Source organism: Myotis daubentonii, chromosome 5, assembly GCF_963259705.1.
Source record: "Myotis daubentonii chromosome 5, mMyoDau2.1, whole genome shotgun sequence".
NCBI classification, from domain to species: domain Eukaryota; kingdom Metazoa; phylum Chordata; class Mammalia; order Chiroptera; family Vespertilionidae; genus Myotis; species Myotis daubentonii.
The window spans coordinates 31,073,353-31,091,514 of NC_081844.1; the positions used below are offsets into that span (position 1 = coordinate 31,073,353).

The following is an 18,162-nucleotide window of genomic DNA, read 5'->3' on the forward strand; positions in this document are numbered from 1 at the left end:
CTGAACAGTTGGGAGCACCCGCAAGACTCACGGCTGGGCCACAGCAGCCAACAGAACTCTGGGGCGCTGAGTGTGGGAATGCAGAGAGTTGGGGGGACTCCCTGTCTTCATATGCCTGGGGGCCAGTTTCTGACTGGTCCTTCAGCAAATATTTATTGTGCACCTACTATGTGCCAGGCACTATGTCCTCAGGAGCTCACAGCCTAGTGGGGAAACTGACCACATACAAGCAATTAGTGCTTGATTTGCAGCAGGAATATGTGTAATATAATAAAACCAGATAATATGCTCAGTAGTGGAGACTGTGTGGAGAAGGAGGGGGGTCAAGGAGGGTCTGCCGGGGGTAACATTTGAGCTGAGACAGGGGAGATGGGACAGCCTGGGAGAGATGTGCAGATAGAGCCTTCCAGGCAGAGGGAACAGCCAGTGCAAAGGCCATGTGGTGGGAATTCACTTGGAGGACAGGTGGCAGCCAGTGTAGGTGGAGCAGTGGGTGAGGGAAGATCAGGAGGCGATGAAGAGGGAGAAGAGGATAGGGCCCCAGATTGGCAGGGTCTTGCAGGTGAAGAGTACAGTTTTTTTAACTGTGGTAAAATATGCATAAATACACATAAATTCACATGTGCCATTTGAGCCTTTTTAAAAGTGTTCACTTCAGTGGCATGAAGTCCATTCACATTGTTGGGCAACCATCCCCACCATCCATCTCCAGCACTTTCTCATCTTCCCAAACTAAACCCCTGTCCTCATTAAATAGTAAGGCCTTATCCCACCCCCACTCGCCCAGCCTTGTGGATTTTAAGTTGGACAGGGAGCCACCGGAGGATTTTAAGCAGGGGACATGATCTGAATTCATTCTAAGAGGTCGCTCTCGTGTTATGTCATTACAGTTCACAGCCCTTCCTTCCAGCCCATGTCAATTAAGCACCTACTGTGTGAACAAGACAAACCTGGTTTCTTCTTGACATGGGGGGAAACTGATAATAAAGAAACACAAATACTCTGACGGCATCTAACAGCTCCTCCTGAACTTGCGTGTGTCTGTTTTTTCAGCTTGAGCTATAATTGACATATAACATTGTGTAAGTTTCAGGTACGCAACTTGATGATCTGATGTACGGATATATTGTAGGATGATCACCACAAGGAGATGAACTCATCCATTGCCTCACACAGTCACCTTTTAGTGTATGAGCAGAACATTTAAGATCTACTGTCTTAGCGACTGCCAAGTACACAATACAGTATCATCAACAATAGTCACCGTGCTGTGCATTAGAGGCCCAGAAATTACTCATGACTGCGGGTTTGTACCCTTAGGCCAACGTCTCTCCTCTCCATTGCCCTCCACACCCAGCCCCTGACGAGAACCATCCTACCACCGGTGCCTATGAGTTCATTTTTACATTCCACGTATACATGAGATCACACAGTATTTGCCTCACTCTATCTGACTTATTTCACTTAGCATAATGCCCTGAAGGGTCATCCATGTTGTTGCAAATGGCAGGATTTGTGTCTTATTTTATGGCTGAAGTGTGTGTGTGTGTGTGTGTGTGTGTGTGTGTGTGTGAATAATGCAGTAACCAGGAGGAAGCAGATATCTAAAGATGGTGATTTCATTTACTTTGGATAAATGCCCAGAAGTGGAATTGCTGGATTTTTTAATTTTCTGAGGAGCCTCCACATTGTTCTCTGTAGCACCAATTTGCATTCCCACCACCAGAGCACAGGGCTCCCTCTTCTCCACATCGTCGCCAATACTTGTTACTTCTTTCTTACTGATAATAGCCATTCCAACAGGTGTGGGTGATATGTCTCATGTTGGTTTTGACGTGCATTTCCCTGACGATCATTGATGCTGAGCATCTTTTCATATATCTGTTGGCCATTTGTGTTTCTTCTTTGGAAAAATATCTCTTCAGGCCTTTTGCCCGTTTTGGTGTGTGCCTGTTTTGTGTGGCTGTCTCTGCAGGCCTGCCATTCTGTCCTGTGTGTCCTGCTCTGTCCGTGTGTCTGTTAGGTTCTGTCTATGTATTTTTGTTTTATCTCTGTCAGTATCTATGTCTGTGGATTCATGTGTATCTATCTTTCATTCTTTTTTTAAAATATATTTTATTGATTTTTTACAGAGAGGAAGGGAGAGGGATAGAGAGTTAGAAACATCGATGAGAGAGAAACATCAATCAGCTGCCTCCTGCACACTCCCCACTGGGGATGTGCCCACAACCAAAGTACATGCCCTTGACCGGAATCGAACCTGGGACCTTCCAGTCAGCAGGCCGACGCTCTATCCACCGAGCCAAACTAGCTAGGGCTATCTTTCATTCTTCATCTGTGCCTGTCACTGTCAACCTGTGTGTTTATCTCTGAGCCTGTATGTTCTGTCTCTAAGACAGAACTCAGTCATCATCACAGCTGAGTAGGGATAAACCCTTCAGAGATGGGGCAGGGAGAAGAGGCCATCACCAGGCATAACAGATAAGATAACAATGCACACCTGAATTTTTAGAACTCAACCAGAATGAAAGCACTTAATAGCAAAACTCATGAGATGCAGCCAAAGCCATTCTCAAAGGGAAATGTATAGCCTCCTAATGTATTCATTAGTAAACAAACAACCCAAAACGAATGGTGCATCAGCTTAGGATGAAGAAAGAGCAATACCTGAAATCTATATAATTTTATTAACCAATGTCACCCCAATAAATTCAATTTTTTTAAAAAAGAGCAGATGGGAGCTTTGGAGAGTGAATTCAACTTCACAGATGGGGAAACAGAGGCCAAGAAAAGTTAAGCCACTTGCCACAGTCACAAAGCATAGCAGTCCTGGCACAGCTGGGATTCAGAAATAGGTTTAGTCCCTCCCAGCTCATTGTTCAAAGACTTCTGGCATCCCTCGCTTTTATATTCTATTTTTTAAAAATTATTTCAATAAAAATATATCCAACAACATGTCATAAACTCACGACAAGTGTTTTTTGTTCTCATCACTGCACTTCCTGATTGCTCAAGTGTGTCGCAAATAGTACCTCTTGTCCCCATCCTCCAGGACTGGCACCTTGCAAGCTTGACCCTTGATTCCTGGGTCGGGGGGTGGGGGGAGTGGGGACTCACTCCCAGAGACTCTGGGTGCCCACTTTCCAATAGCAGGAATCAGGGGAAGGAAAACTGGACAAAAACAGGGACAAGAAGGGGTGGGCAGCCCCTCTGCTGTCCTCCCCCACCAGGAAACAATTTTGCAATCTTGACTCCTCCCTTTCCTGTGCCTGGCTCAAGTTCAGGCCCTATCGGGAACAGGATGTGGGTGGGTGGGGACTTCCCTATGGTTGGTGCCCCTGCCCCCAGCCCAGGTAGGTATAAGGCCACCTCAGCAGACCAAAGGAATCTGGATGGAAAAGAGAGAGGCCACCATGTCCTCTTGGAGCCCAGAGGGAAACCAGAGGTAGGTCCCCACCCTGCTGTTCCTGGGCAGGCTTGGACACCGGGCAGTGCATGGACAGTCCGTTCTGACCCACTGAAATCACAGGGCCAGGCGTTGGCCTCCTGGCTGGAACAGACCAACACTCAGGCTCTAACTAGGACAGGTTTGCTCCCTTACACACACTCACCTGCAGACATCCCAAGCAGGGAGTGAGAACCCACCCCCAGCCTCAGAGGCCTGCTGGAGGGGGACCGGGAGCAGCAGAAGCCCCAGCCCTTCAAGGGTTACAGTGCCAACTGCAAACCATCCAATATCAAGGCCAAATGCCTGCCCCCGAGCCTGCTTTGGGCACTTATTTATTTATTTATTCATTTTGCTTTGGACATTTTTCATGTTCAAAGTCCCATTTGCACCCGGAGCCCTGGCTTGTGCCTGGGTGCTTGAAGCAAGATGGAACTGGACACAGATCACCTGACCTTGTTTAGTCAGGGTTGGAAAGAAAGAGTAGGAGCACAGAGGGGGAAACCATGAGTTCTGCTTGGGAAAGTCAGAGAAAGTCTCGTGAAAAAAGGGGCATTGGAGTTGGGGGCTTTGCAGGATGTGTAGGAGTTCACTGGCTCTGCCTTCAAAACATGAAGAGGAGGAGGAGGTGAGTGCACTAGTCCAGAGGAGCAATGAGGAGGCATGGTTCTGGGGAGCAAAAGTGGATAGGAAGAAGTGGACATTTTCTGGGTATATTTTCCCTGAGTTGGTTATGTTTTTATTTTGGCTCATTAAGCACCTTCTGTCATTGCCTCCAGCCCAGGGGTCCTGGATCCCCACCTTTCTAGAGCCCTGTTCCTGCTGCTACTAATTGTGGCCCCCTCAGTCCACGGGGCCACTCCAAACCCTGAAGCCTGCCAGGTGTTCCAGTCAAGCAATGGCAGCTCCGTCAACTGCTATCCGCCTGCCAAATTCCCCCGGCAGCTCCCAGCCGACACCATCTTCCTCTCTGTGGAGTTCTTCAACCTCACCCAGCTACCACCCGAGACCCTCCTGGGCATCCCTAACCTCCAGGAACTGCACCTTTCCAGCAATGGGCTGGAGAAGCTGTCAGCCAAGTTTCTGTTGCCTGTGCCTCAGCTGAAGGTGCTCGATCTAACCCGCAACGCCCTGACCCAGCTGCCCCCCGGCCTCTTCCAGGGCTCAGCCACCCTCCACACCCTGGTGCTGAATCAAAACCAGCTGGAAGTCCTGGAAACCTCGTGGCTGCAGGGCCTGAAAGCCCTGAGGCATCTGGACCTGTCCGGGAACCACCTCCGGACACTGCCCTCCGGGCTGCTGGCCAACTTCACCGACCTGCGCATCCTTGACCTTGGCAATAACCAGCTGGAGTCTTTGCCCTCTGACCTTCTGAGGGGCCCCCTGAAGTTGGAACGGCTGCACCTGGAGGGCAACAGATTGCAAGCCCTCGGAGAGGGCCTGCTGGAGCCCCAGCCAAACCTGAGCTACCTTTTCCTGAGTGACAACCGTCTGGCCACGGTGGCGGCCAGCGCCTTCCAAGGTCTGAAGCAGCTGGACATGCTGGACCTGTCCAACAACTCACTGAGCAGCGTGCCCAAGGGGCTCTGGGCATCTGTGGGGCAGCCCGGGGCAGGCCGGGACATGAAGGATGGCTTTGACATCTCTGGTAACCCCTGGAATTGCGACCAGAACTTGGACGACTTCTATGAGTGGCTTGTGTGCAATAAAGACAAGATGTTCTCCCGGAATAACACATACTGCGTTGAGCCTAAAGCCATGCATGGCCAGACACTCCTGGCCGCGGCCATGTCTCATTTGAAGCTTAAGGCTGGGGTGGAGATGGATAGGAACGGCCTGGCAGAACACTGCACCCCATTAGGCAATTAATTCCCTTTGCAGGGTGAGGCAGGCTTTCCACAGTTGCTAGACCCATTTTGCCCCTGCTTCCCAAAACACCCCTTAGGCTCACAGGCCTCCTTGCCTTTGCTCAAGCTTTGCTCATTCCTCTTCCAGGAATGCCTTCCCATTTCCCACATCTCTTGGTCTCCCAGCTCCCTCAGCACAACCCTGGCCACACTGGGGCTATCTCTGACTCTGGCTCCCCCACTTTTGGGGGGCTCTCTGAGTGTAGGGCCTGGGGCTGAGGTGTCTCACTCAGTTAGGTGTCAGACCCGAGGGGGTTAATAAATAATTGTCAGCCCTAGCTGGTTTGGCTCAGTGGATAGAGTGTCAGCCTAGGGACTGAAGGGTACCAGGTTCAATTCTGGTCAAGGGCACATGGGAGTTTCGGGCTCGATCCCCAGTAGTGGGCGTGCAGGAGGCAGCCAATCAATGATTCTCTCTCATCATTGATGTTTCTTTTTCTCCCTTCCTCTCTGAAATCAATAAAAATAAAATAAAATGTAAAATATTTTTTAAAATAAAAATAAATGTCCAACGGAATTGGACAAATTGGCATTTACTGTGTTCCTGCATCTCCCAAGTCAACTTCCTACTTCTCCAGGATGAAGGAGGAAATAGGCATGACAGGGTGTGGGGTGCTGGACTTGAAATCTGAAGACCTGTGGCTCCTCCTCCTCCTCTCTCCTATCCTGAGGCTTAACTGGAAATAAAACTCTGACTATTGGCTGGGGTGTCATTTTACTGGTGGATTCCTGCCAGAGCCTGTGCCCTGGGGAAGGTTTAAATTAAACCAGATTGCTTCAGGTCTCCAAACAATTCGTCATGCTGGCCAGTGATAGCCCAGGGCGCAGCCACCTAGGACAAGCATGGGCAGAAGCCAGGGCTGTGCTCTCAGAACTCAGGACCTAGAGCCACCTGCTGACAATGTTGGGCATAGTGGGGCCAGGGTCAGATTTGGGGGGCCAGGGGTGTTTGGGCCATGCTCGGTTTTTTCAGCCCCCTGGAAGGAGTATCATGACCACATTGGTGATCATTCCAGGCGTGAAGATGAAAAAGCCAGGGTCTGGAGCTTGATTTGATTGAATTTAAATCAAATCCGCCAGTCACTGTGGGACCCAGGGAAAGTGGTTTTAAGTGTACTGAACCTCAATTTGCTCATCTGTAAAATAGGGATCTTAGAGAATGGGCCAGTTTGGCTCCTAGTTAAGTGGTAGATTAAAAAAATAAAATAAAATGGAAAGAGCCCTGGCCAGTAACTCAGTTGGTTAGAGCATTGTCCTGATATGCCAAGGTTGCAGGTTCAATCCGCAGTCAGGGCACATACAAGAATCAAGCAATGAAGGCATAGATGGTGGAACAACAAATCAACGTTTCTCTCTCTCTCTCTCTCTCTCTCTCTCTCTCTCTCTCTCTCTCTCTCCCCCCTCTCCTAAATAAATAAATATTTTTTAAAAATAGAAAGACATGAAGGACTTGCCCAAGGTCACTGGAGAAGGAGGTGGGAGTTGTGGTCGCCCCCACCCCCCCCTCCCAGGCAGCGAGGGTGACAAGTGGCCAAACTTGGCCTACGGAAGTAGCTCAATTTTGGGGCATCCACCATCCCCAAGCTGCTTTGGCAACCGCACAGTTCTCGGGAGCACAAGGGCTCAAGAGCGTGGGGTCCTGAAGCCCCACCCCTGACACGCCCCTGGGCAGCCTTTCCCTATTGGCCAATCCCAGGAGGCTCCGCCTCCAGAGCCACTATAAGGCGGGCGGGGCCGGCAGAGGGCGGAGACTGGAGCCAGAGTCTGGGGTCGGCGGCAGCACCTGGGGGCTGAGGCTGCGCGCGCCCAGGTGAGTGTCACCCGGGTGGCGTCCAGGAGCACCCACCAGGCCCGGGGGCCCGAACTGGGTGGGCAGGCGAGGGCTCAGCGGCGTGGGGAGAGGAGGGGGTGACGGGCTGGAGCAGGTGGCTGAGACCCTTGGCCCAGTTGGCTGAAGCTCAGGACCCTGTTGGGCGGGGACCACAGCTCCGAAGGCACGGGGTAGGGATGACCTGCAGGCGGGGAGTCTGAGGTCAAACTCCCTGCTCTGAGTCAGCTTAAGCTGAGTGACCTTGAGCGCAGCATGGACCCCTGTGTGCCTCGGTTTCCCCGATTGTCGATCTGACTGGGTTTATTGGGATTCTACAGTTACCACCGGCATCCCTGTATGGGGCTGCTCGTGCAGTTCTGTCCAGGGTAGGGGCACCAGGGACCTCCCCTGCTTTGCAGAAGAGGAAACAGCCCAGAGAGGTGAAGGCACTTGTCCAAAGTCACACAGCAGGTAATGGCAGGATTGAAACCCTAAGCCCGTGCTTTGAGTCACCACAGGGGCCCCACTTTGCCAGAGGCTCTCTAGTGTGCACCTACTGTGTGCAGAGTCTTGTGCACTGTCTGTGCTCCTCATGACATTCTGAAGTAGGGTATTATCATTACCTCACTTTTTGGATGAGGAAACTGAGGCCCCAAGAAGGAACAAGACTTCCTGGAGTCACAGAGCCCAGACAGACAGAACCCAGGGCTTGGGAGGGACTTGGTGGGCTGGCCCCCTTCACTCTGTCCTGTCCCCCAAGGTGACCCTATTTGCAGCAGGCATGTCAGAAGATGAGGCGGCTCAGACCCACTCACCCAGCTTGTGGGAGCAGGACCAGCAGGTGAGGGGCTGCACCTCCCATGGAGCAGCACATGGGGAAGGCGGGGGACAGTCCCTCCCTGAACAGCTGGGTACCCCTCCCACCTCTGTCTTTGCTTTGAGCACCTCACTCTCAGGGCATCTGGGACCATGGAGGCTGGCATCTCTGCACCTCCTACCCATTTCCCAGAGGGGCACAGTGAGGCCTGGGAGGGGAGCATTTCTTCAAGCACACCCAGCTGGCTTACCTGGCCTCTGCCCAACCTTCCCCCTCCCACCTCTGGGTCTCCGCCTCTATCTCCCTGTTTCTGTGTCTGCCATCGTGGCACTCTCATCAGCAACAATAATAGCAGCACTCACAGCATCCACCCTGCATCAGTCACTGTTCCAAGCACTTCACATACATTGGCTCCTAGAATCCCCATCACAGCCCCAGAAAACCATTTTACAGATGAGAGACGGAGGCACCAAGCAAAGCAGTTCACTCACTTGCCCAAGCTCACACAGCTCAGAGGTGGCCTAACCAGAGCTGAATGCGGACAGTTTTGCCCCAGGGGCATGTACCCTTAAAGCCACCAGACTCAGAACTTGTCACGCTGTGTGTGTGCTACTGACAACAGGAGCCTGTGAGCACCTTCACGTGGGCCCCTCTACTGCCCACAGCCAGGCGCTCCACATGCTTTCCCCCAGAGCTCTGGCCCACCCCCGTCTGGCCCCTAGGGAGGAAGTGGGCTAAAGTGAGGCTGAGCCTTCCACCTTCCTGGGGGCCCCTCTGACTGCACCCCTTCCCACAGAATGTGGTCCACCGAGTGGTGGCCCTGCCCCTGGTCAAGGCCACGTGCACCGCTGTCTCTGATGTTTACAACGCAGCCAAGGACAGGCACCCGCTCCTGGGCTCTGCCTGCCGCCTGGCTGAACACTGCGTGTGCAGCCTCACCACCAGCGCCCTGGACCACGCCCAGCCACTGCTCAGCCACCTGCAGCCTCAGCGTGAGTCCCCCTGGCCAGGCAGTCCTGTGGTTGCCTCATGGTTTCACCCTCTCATGCTTCATCCACGTGGCAAGGCCTGAAGTGTGGACTCCCTGACCTGGGTGGTGTCCCTCCTCAGTCTTACCTGTTCTGTGCCTTTAGTCTGACTCCCCCCGCCCCCCAACCACCTGTGTCATCCTTGCTCAGTCCTTGTGCCAGTGCCATCTCCCAGTCCCTCTTTGCCGGGCCCTCCCCTCTACCTGTTGGCATGTTATGTCTTACATCCTGGTCATCATCTGCCCGTAGCAGCTTATTTGTGGCCCCTCCTTCTGTCGCATTCCATCTGTCTTGAAGTTCTCCCTTCTTGGTTGGCCTGTTAGGCCTTGGGCCCCCTTTACCTGTCCAACCTCCCTTCCCCGTCTGCCCCCTTGTCCTGAGGGCTGCCCCCACCTATCCGGGTCCCCATATCTTCCTAGACCTGTGACCAGCTCTCGAGTCCAACCTGACAACCTAATGGGGGTGGGGACAGAGACTCTTAACTCCAGAAGGGGGCCACCTGAGTTTCCCAGCCCAGGGCCTCCCCACTTCCTTCTTAGCTGGCTTGAGTGACCTTGAGCCTGCTCCCTGAGGCATCTGCGCTGAGCGTGGGTGTGGAGTCACCTTGGTGCTGGCAGGAGTCTGTGGCAGGGCAGAGGTGTGGAAAGCAGAGGAGGCGGGGCCCAGCCTGGGGGCCCGCCACGCCCTCAGGGTCTCCAGCCCCTCAGGGAATCAGCCAGGTCACCCCTTTCACGAAGGCCTCCCTTCATCTCTCCCTATCTGTCCCTCTCCCTCTCTCCCTTTTTTCTCTGCTTCTCCCTCTAGTATTCCCTCCTCCTGTGTCCCTCTCCTTCATCATCTCCCAGATTCTCACTCTCCGCCTTTCCCTCTCTCCCCAGTGGCTACAGTGAACGATCTTGCCTGCAGGGGCCTCGACAAGCTGGAGGAGAAGCTACCCTTTCTCCAGCAACCTTCAGAGATGGTATGGCACAGATCATGGGGATCTGCAGGGGGTGGGAGTGTGAGGGAGGAGGGCTGCCGCCCTCAGACCCAGCCAGAACCCCTCTGCCAGCTGGACTCTAGGACCAAATCAGGCTTTGGTCAATGCAAACACACCACACAGATGAGAATACTCAGCACCCAGCCTGGCTGATGTGGCTCCGTTGACGGTATCATTCAGTGCACCGAAAGGTTGCTGGTTCGATTCCTGGTCAGGGCACATGCCTGGGTTGTAGGCTCCATCCCCTGTGCGGGGTGTGCAGGACAGCTGATTGATGTTCCACTCTCACATTGATGTTTCTCTCTCTCCCCCTCCTTTCCTCTCTCTCTCTAAAAAAATCAATAAAAATGTGTTTTAAAAAAATAATCGGCACCCATATTTATCTAGCACTTACTATGTGCCAGTAGGTGCTGGTAACCCCTTCGGCCACCCTGTGAGGGAGAGATTTTATTTTCCTCCAATTTGTAGACAGGGGAATTGAGACCTAGAGCTGGGAAAGAGCCAGGGGTCCTTGACCCCCAGCCCCAGGAGCCAGGGAAGGGAGCTGAAAACTGACAGCACCTGGATCGGGGTCCGTCCCACCAGGTGGTAACCTCAGCCAAGGATGCAGTGGCCAGCAGTATGACAGGCATGGCGGGCTTGGCACGGCAGGGCCGGCGCTGGAGCGTGGAGCTGAAGCGTTCCATGAGCCACGCAATGGACGTCGTGTTGGGCAAGTCGGAGGAGCTGGTGGACCACTTCCTGCCCATGACTGAGGAGGAACTCGGTGAGGCTGGTGTCCTCTCCACCTGCCCCCAAATCCTCCTGCCCAGTCCCCATCCCCAGAGGTTACAGATTAGATAGGTGCCTTGGCCTGTTTGGCTCAATGGATAGAACAGATTGGAGGGTCATGGGTTCGATTCCAGTCGAGGGTATGTACCTTGGTTGCAGGCTCGGTCCCCAGCCCCATAGGGGTGCATGTGGGAAGCAACCAATCGATGTCTCTCTCTCACATCCATGTTTCTCTCTGTGTGTCTCTCCCCCTCCCTTCCATTCTCTTTAAAAAAAATCAATGGGAAAAATATCCTTGGATGAGGATTAACAAAAAACCCCAGACAGATTAGAGAGGTTCAGGACTCACTCGACCACAACAGATCAGCAGGAACATGGAGCTAGAGCCAGGCCCGCCCTCCCTCTCCACCTCCATGGCCCCCCAGCCCTCATCCTACTAGAAACCAGACAGGCCAGACCCCAAGGGCATAAGTGGCTTAAAGACTTGAGAGAGCTGTAGCCCTCCTAATTGTATTATCTGACATGTACAATGCCTTTTAAATGTTTTAATTCATTGCATGCACTTAACAATCAGATTTTGCCCTACAAATCCCAATTTCTGGCTTGCCTTGAAAAATTAGACACTTGGGTTGAATAGCATCTGCCCCCTTAAAGCCCACCTTCTCCAATGTTCTAACATTGTCTGCTGGCTCTGGAGTCGATCTGACTTCTCAACCCCTGCTCTGGCACTGGAAGAACATATTGACATACTTTGTTCTCAGCGGAAAGGCTGTAAGGCATTTATGAAGCACTGACTGTTCCAGGCACTTGTGATATATCCTTAAGAGGCAGTTTACTAGAGTGGTTAAGGCCAGTCTAGCAGTGGTTCTCAACCTGTGGGTCACGACCCTTTCACAGGGGTCGCCTAAGACCATCGGAAAACACATATATAATTACATATTGTTTTTGTGATTAATCACTATGCTTTAATTATGTTCCATTTGTAACAATGAAATTGGGGGTCACCACAACATAAGGAACTGTATTTAAGGGTCGAGGCATTAGGAAGGTGGAGAACCACTGGCAGTGAGAGTGCCTGGGTTTGAATCCTGGTTCTGCTTCTGGCACACTGTGGGACTTCACCTCTCTTTGCCTCAGTTTTCCCCATCTGTGAAATGGGGCTAATAATAGTGCCTACATCATAGGGTTTAGGGAATATTGAGAGTTAAATTTGGTAAAGGGAAACTACAAATTTGGGAGCCCATGAGCTTGTCCATCCAGAAGGAGGGTGAACAGACATGGAAGGGGTGTCCACACTGACCCCCTCTCCCCCATCCTGCCCTCCAGCGGCACTGGCGGCTGAAGCTGAGGGCCCGGAAGTGGGCTCAGTGGAACAGCAGAGGAGACATCAGGGCTACTTTGTGCGCCTGGGCTCCCTGTCAACACGACTCCGCCACCTGGCATATGAGCACTCTCTGGGGAAACTGAGGCAGAAGAAACATCATGCCCAGGACACACTGGCCCAGCTGCAGGAGACACTGGAGCTGGTGAGAGCCCTCTGCCTGCCCCCACCCTGTAATGCTGGCCAGTAAGCATGGATTGAACACCAGCCGAGTACCTGGTCCCGTGCTAGACTGAAGGGGGAGGCAGAACTGGTCTCAGCTGCCTCTAGCTGCGCATGTTCAGGCCTGGGGAAGAGGGTGCCTGGGGCTGGAGGAGCTTACGGGGTGTTGAGACTCAGCCTGGGGAGTAAAGAAGGGGTTTTGTGGAGACGTAGGAGCTGCAATTTATAGGCAGTTAAGGTAGGTCCGAACAGGGAGAAGGTACTTCTTCCCTTGCTCTCCTGCCACCAATTCCAATCCTCTGCACCCTTTAGGTTCCAGTGCACACCCAGCTTCTTGTCTCACCGTCCATCCCTCCCTGCTCCAAAGGAACATGGCAGCCCCTGCTTACTGGGCTAAGTGCAGATGCCGCAGCCTGCCTGTCCCGCATCCCTCTCATCTCAATCGCCAGCAGCTCTGTTCTCAAACCCTCCCTCATCCGACACATCAGCCATACTGTCAGCTCTGCCCTCAAAGTCTATCCTGAATCTGCCCACATTTCCTCCCTCTGCTTCCTCCATCCACCTGCTTCCAGCTCTCATGCTTGCACACCGTCACCCAGTTCTCCTCCTGGACCCGTCTGTCCTCCCACAGCAGCCAACAGAGGGCACCTGTGAGCACCTGAGCACGATGTCCTGAAGGTTCATCCATTTTGTAGCATGTATCAGAACCTCCTTTTTAATGGCTCAATAATATTCCACCATATGGATGGGCCACAATTTACTTCTATTCATCTTTTAACACATGCCCTGTCCTGGGTGGGTACTGAAGACACAGTGCTCCTTCAGGACACTCACAGGCCAGTCAGGGGATCAGGGTCAAAATGGGGAACACGGCAGGTGCTCTGGGACCCAGAAGATGGATCACGCAGCCAGAAGGGGAGGAGGGAGGGCTTCCTGGAGGGGGTGGTGTCCACATTGAGACTTGAACTGGAATGAACCAGCGGGGGAGATGAGGCAGAGGGAAGAGTGTACGTGGCTGAGGGACCAGCAGGAGCACATGCCTGGCGGTGAGTCTGAGCTTCAGGAGAACCACAGGTCACAGGGTCAGCCAGAGGCAGAGGATTCAATGAACAGGCCCCAGGCTGGGTCAGCAGGTGCAGAAGGCTGCACACAGCAAGTGTTCTCGAAATGCTTATTGAGGCCGGATCCAAGCTAGGACCCGTCCCGGCTCCCCCGACCCCCCAAGTCCTCCCCCTCTGATGAACACTTCTCCGGTTCCCACAGATTGACCTCGTGCAGTGTGGGATGACCCCCACCACCCCAGCCCGCCCTGGGAAAGTGCATGAGCTGTGGGGGGACTGGAGTCTGAGCACCCTGGAGAACGGCCGCCGCCGTAGTCAGGTAGGATGGTAGGATGGGAGTGGTTCTGGATCCCCCCGGGGTTGCCAGGGGCCATGACTGAGCTATGAATAACCAACTGCTGAAGTAGCAGGTTGGAGTGCCCATGGGGAAACTGAGGTAAGTTGACCGTCCTATTGGGTGCCCACAGGAGAAACTAAGGCAGGGCTTGGTCTATGGTGTGCAGGGAGGAAGCTGAGGCAGGGTGATGCAGTCCTGTTGGGTATCCATTAGAGAAACTGAGGCAGGGAAAGTCTCTTTGTGGGTCTTGGAGGGAAACCTTCCCGATTCCTGCTTTTGGGAGGCAGGGCTGTCTCGCTGTGTCCATGGGGAGATTGAGACAGGGTGGCAGTACCATTGTGTCCATGGGATAAGGGGGGTAGGGCTCGGTCCCAGTGTGTACCTATGGGGAGACTGAGGCAGGGTGACAGTCGCGGTGTGTCCATGAGTAAACTGAGGCGGGACAGCCGTCTCAGCATGTGTCCATCTGGAACACTGAGTCCCCCCTTGCCTCCCCTCCCCACAGGTGGAGCTGGAAACACTGGTATTGTCCCGAAGTCTGATGCGGGAGCTACAGAGCTCAGTGGACGCACTGGAAACCAGCGTGCGGGGCCTGCCCCGGGATGCCCAGGAGAAGGTGGCCGAGGTGCGGCGCAGCGTGGACACCCTGCAGGCGGCCTTCGCTGATGCGCGTTGCTTCAGGGATGTGTCAGCCTCGGTGTTGGCCGAGGGCCGGGGCAGAGTGGCTCGGGCCCATGCCTGCGTGGACGAGCTGCTAGAGTTGGTGGTGCAGACCATGCCGCTGCCCTGGCTCGTGGGGCCCTTTTCGCCCATCCTCATAGAGCGGTCGGAGCCCCCACCTGGCCTGGAGAACCTGGTGGACGAGATCGTGGGGGGCCCTGACCCCCGCTGGGCGCATCTGGACTGGCCGGCCCAGCAGAGAGCCTGGCAGGCCCAGCACCGGAATGGGCTAGGTTTCCCAGAGGACATTCCAGAGGAGCCTGAGCCCCCCAGTCGCCCCAAACACACCTTGATGCCAGAGCTGGACTTCTGATCCCCTGGAGCCTCACTGCCAGTGGCAGCAGGAGGCTGCCCTACACTTCCATAGCCTGCTGCCCTCTAGTGGCCACACAGAAGCACAACAGCCAATGCCTTTACCCTGGCCCAGGCACGGAGTTGGGGGTTCCCGGGGAATTCTGACTCTGGACCAGCTACTCTGACATCAGACCCTTCCCAATCTTTCCCTTGGACATATGAGGATATGAACCTAAGTCAGGTCTGACTAGTCTCCAGCTGGATTCATCTGTCTGTAGTCACCTGTTCCTCACCCCAAGAAGCTGATCAAAGCTACTCAGAGAAACACATTTTGCCCAGTGGCTTCTATTTGGGGCTTTGAAAAACAAGCATCCACCTGCCCCCCCAGCTTGTACATCCTGGACTGAGGGGTCCCCAAAGATGCCGGGCTGCACCAACTGGGCCAGCCGGACCCACCTGCTTTGCTGTTTGGGGTATGCTCTCCAGAATAAAGGTGCTTCATGTTGTTCAAAGGCCCATGGCCTCTGTTCTGGCTGGAATGAGTCTCAGTTACAGGGTGCCCGGGGGGCCTCAGAGGTGTGATGTATGACGCAAGCCAGGGTTCGAGATTTGAAAGGAGTGATGCCTACTTCCCCCCCAACCCCTCCCTCCCGCTTGCCATCCTGTCTGTACTTCCACCTTTAGTGTCCAGCCCACCTGGCTTAAGCATTGCACTCAGATGTAGCTTCCTGGAGTGAAAGTTCACACTAGTATAAATGAATGTCTTGGAAGTGCAGGGAGCAGGATCTTGAGGAGAAAGAAGTTAGAGGGGTCAGTCCTCCTATGCCCACCTCCCTGCACCCACCGTTGCTGATCTTGCTGTGGTTTCTCCACTGATCAGGACTGGGGAGACAGAGACAGGGCAAGGGCCTTGGGCCAGTCTCATGGGGGCCCTCCCATCTTCTGACCACATTCTTGGCTGCCCCTCAGACTCCCCAGTGGCCAGGGAGGATGTTAGGAAACCGTAGCATGATTCGGTGAGGTCAGGATGGCCCCTGGCTTCCCTGGGATCCAGCCCAGGGGCAGCTCTGGGAGCCCTGACCACTTCCCACTGGTGGGATTCACTTCCCTGCCCCTGCTCGGAACCGCCTGGCTCCCTGTCGCCCTGGGGCTGAGTCCCAGCCTTGCTGGCAGGTGGTTAGGCAACTTATTTTTCCTCTAAACATGTTTCTCCTCTGAGAAATGGGTAAGTCATGCCCAATCCCAGTAAACACCTCACCCACAGAAGCTATTATTCACTCATTCATTCAACAAATACAGGGTATCCCCCAAAATGTATACACACTTTGAATAATTACTAATTCCAATGGGTTAAATCTGAAAAGAAACATCAATTGAGCTATCAGCTGTTAAAAGTGTGTAAACATTTTTTTGGAACAACCTGTATTTATAAAGCACGTGCTGTGTGCTGGGCAGTTCTCCACCTTGGGGACATGGCAGTGACAAAATGGATAAAATTCCTGCCCCTCTATGACCTGACAATACAGTATGGAACAGGCAATGTACAAGAAAAATAAGTAAATTACTATTTTTAGTGTTAGTAGAATAAGAAAAATAAAAGGGGAGGACAATGGGTAGTATGTGGGCATTTGAGGAGAGATGTATATTCTTAAATAAAAGAGGGGTTCCAGAAAGGCCTCTCTGAGGAGGTGACATATGAGCAAAGACTGGAGAACATTCCAGGTAGAAGGCAGAGCCTGCGCCAAGGCCCCGGGCAGGACCTTGCCTGGCCTGTTGGAGAAACAGCAAGGAGGCCTGTGTGGCTGGAGCAGGGTGGGGGGGAAAGGGAGTACATGAAGGCAGGGAGAGAGGACAGGGGCAAGTCGTCCAGGGCCTATGGGCCACAGGGAGAACTTGGGCCAAGGGAGGTGGGAGCCCTGGAGAGCTGTGGCCAGAAAGGGGACAAAACCTGAGTTGGTATTGATTTCAGAGAGGAAGGGAGGAGAGCGAGCGATAGAAACATCGATAAGAGAGAATCATTGATTGGCTGTCTCCTGCATGCCCCACACTGGGGATCAAGCCCACAAACCAGGCATGTGTCATGACTGAGAATCGAACCGTGACCTCCTGGTTCATAGGTCGATGCTCAACCAGAACCACACTGGCCAGGCCATTTTATTACTTTTGCTGGGGGGAGGGACACACCCAGGATCCAGCTCCCCAATCCTGCAATGTCACCTTTAGGAAGTGTTGGCTAAGGAGAGAGGCTGGGGAATCCCCCTTTTTGTTGCTTGACTGTTTGACTCCAAGGAGACAGCCTGAGGGTCATCAGGCCCAACAGCAGGACCCTCCCTTCTCCCAGCTCAGGGCCCAGAGCCACCAGCTGGATCTTTCCCAACCCCCACCAGCATGACTGTGATCCCTGTTTCAGGGGCAGGCCAGGAAGGGCATGGCAGTCACTCCTCTGCTCATCTGGGCACCCATCCACAGACAGCCCACTCTACACACAGGCTCAGGGTCTGGGTCTAAATCCTGTCTCTGCCACTTCCTGGCTCTGTGGCCTTAGGTACAAAATACCTCCTCCAGGAAGCCACCTTGGATTGGCCCAAGCCTACCAGGCCTGCTTCTCATGGGCCCCGGGCCCAGCACCTTTCCCCTGCTCTCAGTACTGGGCCACCTCTGCCCACAGCACCCGCCCCCACCAAGCTGAGTGAGTCACAAGCCATCCTATGTTCCAGGCTCTGTTGGAGCTGTTTTGGTCTGTTTTGTCCCCTTTCTCAAGGGAAGTCCCTTCCGGAGAGTGACATGTCCCATCCCTGCCGAGGACAGACGCTGCTCCTCTCTGCCTGGACCATGCTAAGTTAATGTCTGCTGAGCACCTGCTGGGTAGCAGGCACAGGGATAAACAGGTTACATGTGTGACCTCATTTCCCACTCACAACCACCCTATGAGTTGGCCCATTTAATCAAACATTTATTAAGTGCCAACTGTGTACCAGGTACTGTTCTATTGCAGGGAACACGGGGAGGGAGGCAGCTATGTGGATGTTTGGGGGAAAGTGCTATAGGCAGAAGACATAGCCCATGCAAAGGCCCTGAGGCAGGACCATGCCCAAAGATGTGGAGAAATCGCAAGGAGGCCCCTGTGGCTGGACTGATCAAAGAGGTAAGAGCCAGGGGAAATGAAGGGCACAAAATTGTGGGCCAGTGAGGAGTCTGAAGGGGAAACTGCAGCCAAGGCATCCCAGAACTGAGATTTGAACCATGTCCATCTCATGGATGGAAAGAATAGACCAAGAGGGCATATAGGCTGTGTCTCAGGAACATAGGATGGCCTGGGAATCACTCAGCTTGGTGGGGCGGGTGCTGTGGGCAGAGGTGGCCCAGTACTGAGAGCAGGGGAAAGGTGCTGGGCCCGGGGCCCATGCAAGCTGGGCCGGGCAGGCAGGCACGTGACCCTCCAGGGCCCTC

General features: G+C 53.7%; 2 protein-coding genes across 7 annotated transcripts; both read left to right on the forward strand.

Annotated features, from left to right (window-relative positions):
• The first annotated feature begins 3,292 nt into the window (after positions 1-3,292).
• LRG1 (leucine rich alpha-2-glycoprotein 1) lies at positions 3,293-5,876 on the forward strand. Its single transcript, XM_059697110.1, has 2 exons — positions 3,293-3,445; positions 4,225-5,876. Exons 1-2 carry the CDS (start codon positions 3,393-3,395, stop codon positions 5,312-5,314), a joined length of 1,143 nt encoding a protein of 380 aa, XP_059553093.1. The 5' UTR covers positions 3,293-3,392; the 3' UTR covers positions 5,315-5,876.
• Positions 5,877-7,080: 1,204 nt separating this feature from the next.
• Positions 7,081-15,228, forward strand: PLIN5 (perilipin 5). Of its 6 annotated transcripts, none has more exons than XM_059697121.1 (9): positions 7,081-7,162; positions 7,501-7,633; positions 7,923-8,003; positions 8,776-8,971; positions 9,886-9,968; positions 10,572-10,752; positions 12,084-12,283; positions 13,564-13,680; positions 14,204-15,228. In XM_059697121.1, the coding sequence occupies exons 3-9, from the start codon at positions 7,944-7,946 to the stop codon at positions 14,729-14,731; spliced, it is 1,365 nt and encodes a 454-aa protein (XP_059553104.1). In that variant the 5' UTR covers positions 7,081-7,162; positions 7,501-7,633; positions 7,923-7,943; the 3' UTR covers positions 14,732-15,228. The 6 variants fall into 6 exon arrangements, with proteins under 6 accessions (XP_059553104.1, XP_059553106.1, XP_059553107.1 ...); XM_059697123.1 differs by having other exon boundaries at positions 7,087-7,162; positions 7,939-8,003; XM_059697124.1 differs by having other exon boundaries at positions 7,087-7,162; positions 7,942-8,003.
• The last annotated feature ends 2,934 nt before the right edge of the window (positions 15,229-18,162 follow it).